Genomic DNA, 6,000 nt, shown 5'->3' with positions numbered 1-6,000 from the left:
GTATGCGGCGTATTTATATGTGATTTTATATTTTGTATATGAATAAATATTTTTGATATGTATGTGCTCCCTTTTGAGACTTGTTTGATCCTCCTCCTGTGAAGATCTAGGGTATAGGTTATACAGTATGTTGTCTCTGATTGGTAGGGTGCTGTCATGCGTTATCAGTATTCCTTTATAAAGTTGGAGGCGGTTTAGTACGATCTTCATAAGCCCTTGAGTAAAAGCCCTGAGGGAGAAAAACATTGCTTTTGTTTTCTACTCCCACTTTCCAGCCCTATGCTTTCTGTTTGATTACTGGAAGGATTTGTAATTATTTATTGAATAACATAAGATGTTATATCTATTTTAAGATGAAGTGCCGAGTTGCTACCTGTTTTGTGCACAATATTATAGTATGAAAAGAATAAGTGCAATATAATTTCTGCTCTGCTCAAGTGAACTTGGATAGGCCTCTCACCTTATAAGTACTTAATCACTTTGCTCCTACGAAGGCCAGTGAAGCATTACATTGCAATCTATTGGCCATTTTTGCTAATTGACCCTTACCACTAGATTTAAACCTGTTGTAATCAAAACAGTTTCAACAGCGCCACCTGCTGCACAGAAGATGCAATGTGGGTAATGTATCTCTAGAGTCCAGGTGCTAAATGGAAGAAATTTGGCACACACCAAACAGCAACAGATTTCTCAAAGAAAATGTTTGTTACTTGTAATATCATTTTTCCCCTCATAAATCTGATATGATTTCCCCCCACCCCCTGGTTTTGATACTAGGAAACTGATAAATAACGCAATATTATATTCACAAAAGTTGAACTAGTTGCTTAAAAAAAAATATACTAGTTAGTTGAATTTTGTTTTTTAAGAATCGTGCAATTGTAATAAACTTTTCCAGGAAACACTTTGCCGTAAATACAAATGTTTTATTACGAACACCGTAAATAAAAATACCACTAGTGAGCATATTCATATTTCTGAGACAGAACTGCAACGCTGCTTTTTTTTCATTATTTCAATGTTTCCACTGCAGCCAGGGATTCTGGGGATTGACAGGCAAATGAGCACACAGCAATTGTAAATGTAATTCTGCTTTCAGTGATGTTGACTGATTTTGTATCTAAAGCCCTCTCCCACCTAAAACTTTTCTCACTGACTGCCCCACACCTCTGGGATGCCCTTCCCCTCAATATCCGACTAGCACCCTATCCTATCCTATCTATCCACCATTAAGACCCACCTTAAAACACACCTCTTTAACGAAGCATATGGGTAGATCCGTGGCTGATACTATGCAGTACACCTCAAACATGGCCCCTTTCAGACGCACTTAACAGAACACTCTCCTACTGTCTCTGTACGTTCTTCCTACCAACCACTTTGACTCATTTTCCTAATGTCACTTATATGTCTGAAGCATTTAGTCCCATTATGTATTATATTATTTTGTCAGTGTGTTACTGCTGTGAAGTGCTGTGCACATAGAAGCTGCTATGTAAATAACGAGATACATACATATTAAAACATTAATTGGATTGTGGTCTCGTGAAATCTACATGCATTTTCAAATGCAACTAATGAACTTCAGATAACTAATGCTGGAAGAAACATCTTCAAACCCCTAATCACCTGTGAGCAGCAAAACCCTGGCAAATGCTTATTGTAAAGATCAGCCGCCGAGAAGATGTGATGACCTACTTCACTGGTGCAGGTCCCTGTTGTGGGACAGATTCCAGTACAGCTAAATTACACCCGAACAAAAGGGATTAGATGGAAAATTGAAGGGAGACACGGACAGAGGAGAGAATAGGGCACATCTCAAAGAAATATATAGGAATGGAAAAAAGAACATAATACAAAGTGGAGCTGGATAATGTGGCGATAAGTATTTGAGGGAGAGGTAATACGCTGGCAATTCCTGAGTAGCATCCGTATTGCTCTCCCTAGGTTCAAAAGCCATCCCATGCTTTTATTAGACTGCCTCAGATGTTCTTTTAAAGATAGTGTGTGCGTTGATATGTGTACTATTTATGCATGTATTTGTGAAATTGTGTGTCCTAATCAAAAACAAGAAGCATACTGTACAGCACCCAGATTTTCTCTCACAGGAGAAGATTCTGCAGCAATCACGATTAAACAACTGGTAACAAATCGATGTTAAAGATAAGTGCCTTACTGATGTGATGTGATGTGATGACGTGACAATGTACTGTACAGATGTACTCAATGTTACTATACCCATTATTGTGTGCTAAGCATTAAATCCCATGAATTTACGTGTGATTTTGCAACTAGCAGCTCTATTGTATTAAATTGCTAAATACACAATAACCCATTAAAACTCACACATGGGAAAACACGTTACCGTGCCATAAAGTTGGCTACAGCTGTGTCTAAATTCTTAGATTTCATTATTTATGAGAGTAGACGAGTGCATGGTTTTGTCTTCTGATTGTCAAGGAGTTTAAAATGTACCTCCTGTAGCGCTGTTATTACATTTTCACTAACTGTTGCAGAGCATTTGGTCCACTTTGGTGCCATGAAGACATCACACCCAAGAACCAGAATTCCAGGAGCGCTGACCAGCTTACTAACTTCTTGCGACATGTTGTATCTGTCTTTAAAGATTCCAAGTCAGGTAACATGTCCATACAGTAACACATGTAGCATTATTCATCAAAGACTACAAACACGTGTTGATCGAGCTTGTCTCGCTAACTTAACAATGTTGCCATATGTAAGCTGATTGGTATCTATATTGCATGGAAATAAAGTTAGTAAGAAATGAGGAGTGTGAGCCATAATATTGTTGCACTGCAATAGATTTTCCTCTGCAAATAATAAATGTTTGTACCACACTGAGCATTTATCACTTTCCTGGTGGAGGAGGCAACAATGCAGCAGTCTTCATTTCTTCAATGAGTATGCTATACATCAAGAGAAAATACTACTCACTAGTTACTTTATACACTATTGCATTGCTGCTATTAGGTGGTGACATAATATTTCACATGAACATGTAAAAATACCGTTAACAAAGAAATGAGTAGATCTCAAGATCCACATACAGTATGACAGTCTGCTTAGATTGCTGAAATACCCATAGAGTGCTAAGCTCAGTGGAGCCGTGGATTTGGTCATATACTAGGACGTATACATCTATTAGTACAAAGCCATCTTTTTAGGGCTATTTAAACCTGTCTGCCTTTTTCTTTTCTCCCTTAGGGTTTCACTTGGAGCAGCACTTGAGTGAAGTTGCTCTACAAACTGCTCTTGCCAGCTCCTCGAGACATTATGCTGGCCGGTCTTTCCAAATTCTCAGGGCATTAAAACAGCCTCTCTCCGCCCATGCCTTATCCGACCTTCTTTCCAGATTGGTGGAAGTTATAGGAGAATACGGGGATGAAATTCAGGTACCTTTCTATGTGACCCAAAATACAATTTTTTTTTTTCTTTCTTCCAATTATTTGAATTCTTAACATAGTCGCTTATTTTTAAAAGTAAAGGCAAAAACTATTTTCGAAGCGAGGACCCTTGTCCCTAGTTCTGCCACTAAATGGCAAGGCATATAGAAGAAGCCCTTGTAGACAGGGGGTGGACCACAGCAGGCTAGTGCTATTTTGGAGCAAAATCAGTAGCGTTTTCACTTTCTCAAAGTACTTTGCTTTAGTTCAGTCTCAGCTGGGCCAAACTTGCAATTTAAAGATGGTCTATAGGTGGAATTGAGAGGAGATGCACTGTGCATTTGTTATAATGGACTGCATACATTTTTCCACCTCTGTCATTTTGTACTTTCTATAATATGCTTTAAATAATAGATTTTTAGATGGCAAACGTGTCCCCACCAAACAATCTGCATTGAACTTCTTCAGTTTCCTAAACGTATCTTAAACCCAACCAATAAAGGGGACAGTGTGTCGGAGAAAACGTTTTGTTGTTTGTTCATATATTAATATAGAATAGCGTAATATAATAAATGTTCCCCTTGTCTTTTTAGGGTTATGTAATGGAAGTGCTCCTCACTTTGGAAGCAGCAGTGGATAATTTATCAGACTGCTTGAAGAACAGTGATCTACTGGCTGTGTTATCCCGGTAAATGTTGTAAAGCAACGTCTGTAGCATTTCTGGGTTACAATCTGCAATAAAGCAATTTGGTCTTCATACGAGCCAGGATAATTTCCAAACAGGTTTTATTTTTGGCTTCACCTAGGCCTTTTAAAATAATGCCTCAAGTGTGCTGTCAAGATTTGCTAGAAAATTGGATTAATTTAAACTTTAATATATGGTAATGTGCATTAGTCTGACACCAGCATAAATCAATGCACAAGAAAGTGCATAGGTATGAGAATTACGAGTGATCCTATGTTAAGTGCATGACCAAAAGGAAATAGCAAGACAGCAACCAAGAGTATTAGATGAGAAGATGAGATAATAGTTTGGGTTAACACAAAACCGCATTAGCGTAGAACTATGAGAATAGACAAAGCCAATTCAGTTGTTTTATGTGTGCAGTAATAGGGTTTAGCATGTTCTTAAAGCAGCAAAATGTGAAATTAAAATTTTTTTCATTTAATTCGTTCTGTAGTATTAGTTAATACTTGCATTTTTTTAAAACTCCTAATGCCATTTTTAATGATTTTTTTAAAATGTACTGATCATTCCTTGGTTGCTAAAGCAGCCATTTAGAAAGTCATTTCCACTTCCTCTTTTGAAACAGGATCTGACACGCACCTTTTTGAGCTGCCCTTTGGCAACAAAGTATCACAAACAGATCTCTTGCTGTGCTCCAAGCAGCAGACTGTGTACTAATCTGAACGCTGTAACAATAATGTTTTACACTTAGTAATATAATGTTACATATCAGCTGCAGTATATCACAGAGTGCAGCACAAAGTTAGAAGGTGGCCATTTCGCTAGGTACACAATCAGGATTTTTACACATTTATAAGAGGAGCACCAAATGATTGCCAGCTTAGGTAATGTATTATACATTGTCACATAAATAAACAATACAGACCGGCGCCTCAAAGTCCAAATGGGGGAACAATAGTATAGTCCAAAGAATAACGGCAGTGTCCAATGGAAGATGATCCAATAAGACGTCCAAACGGTACAGGCAGGGATAAACAGTGTGTGTAATCCAGCGGCGGCTGCTGGTAGACCCGTGGCGATCGGGGGAGACTGCAAACACTTCCTTAGTTCTGCATCATCCTGTGCGTCACCGTGGGCTTGTTCTCCTGATGCCGTCTGTCGCTCCGTGACCGGAAACACGTCACTGAGGGCGGGACAAGTCACCGGAACTCCCTTCTCCTATTCCTGTATTCCGTAGCGCTCTTGTATTATTCTGCTCTGCTCACTGCAAACTCTCTCTCAAACTGCCCAACGCGTTTCATGCGCATGCGCACTTCTTCAGGGGAAGATCCCTCATGTCCCGCCCTCAGTGACGTGTTTCCGGTCATGGAGCGACAGACGGCATCAGGAGAACCAGTTCACGGTGACGCACAGGATGATGCAGAACTAAGGAAGTGTTTGCAGTCTCCCCCGATCGCCACGGGTCTATCAGCAGCCGCCGCCGGATTACACACACTGTTTATCCCTGCCTGTACCGTTTGGACGTCTTATTGGATCATCTTCCATTGGACACTGCCGTTATTCTTTGGACTATACTATTGTTCCCCCATTTGGACTTTGAGGCGCCGGTCTGTATTGTTTATTTGTGTTTCTTCACTAACTGTGTTTGGGTTAGTATTTCTTGGCAGCCTTGCCTTATAGTTTATACTGTAGGTGAATCATCACGTATCAATATCACCATACAATTGTTGTTAATTTATATGCACTGTATTATTAGTATTTTAGCGCTATTTACACCATTCTTTTTTCTAATACATTGTCACATGCTTTACATATACAAATAATGAAAAAAAGGGGGTGTAGTATTGCTGCTTTAATTACTCATCAATTCAGACAGAATAAAATTGAAGTTTAAGAACTACTTTTGGG

The 6,000-nt window shown here is 39.1% G+C and overlaps 1 protein-coding gene across 7 annotated transcripts in view; it reads left to right on the top strand.

Annotated features, from left to right (window-relative positions):
- FRY (FRY microtubule binding protein) overlaps positions 1-6,000 on the top strand; it is a 423,242-nt gene that overhangs the window by 355,674 nt on the left and 61,568 nt on the right. For all 7 annotated transcript variants that reach the window (XM_075592149.1, XM_075592144.1, XM_075592143.1 and 4 more), the window contains 3 exons: positions 2,517-2,638; positions 3,226-3,413; positions 3,998-4,092. In XM_075592149.1, the coding sequence (XP_075448264.1) occupies positions 2,517-2,638; positions 3,226-3,413; positions 3,998-4,092 (405 nt within the window). The remainder of the gene's footprint in view (positions 1-2,516; positions 2,639-3,225; positions 3,414-3,997; positions 4,093-6,000) is intronic.

This window comes from Ascaphus truei, chromosome 3 (assembly GCF_040206685.1).
Source record: "Ascaphus truei isolate aAscTru1 chromosome 3, aAscTru1.hap1, whole genome shotgun sequence".
NCBI classification, from domain to species: Eukaryota; Metazoa; Chordata; class Amphibia; order Anura; family Ascaphidae; genus Ascaphus; species Ascaphus truei.
The sequence above is the reverse complement of the archived record's forward strand: the minus strand, read 5'-3'. Positions and strand labels throughout refer to the sequence as shown.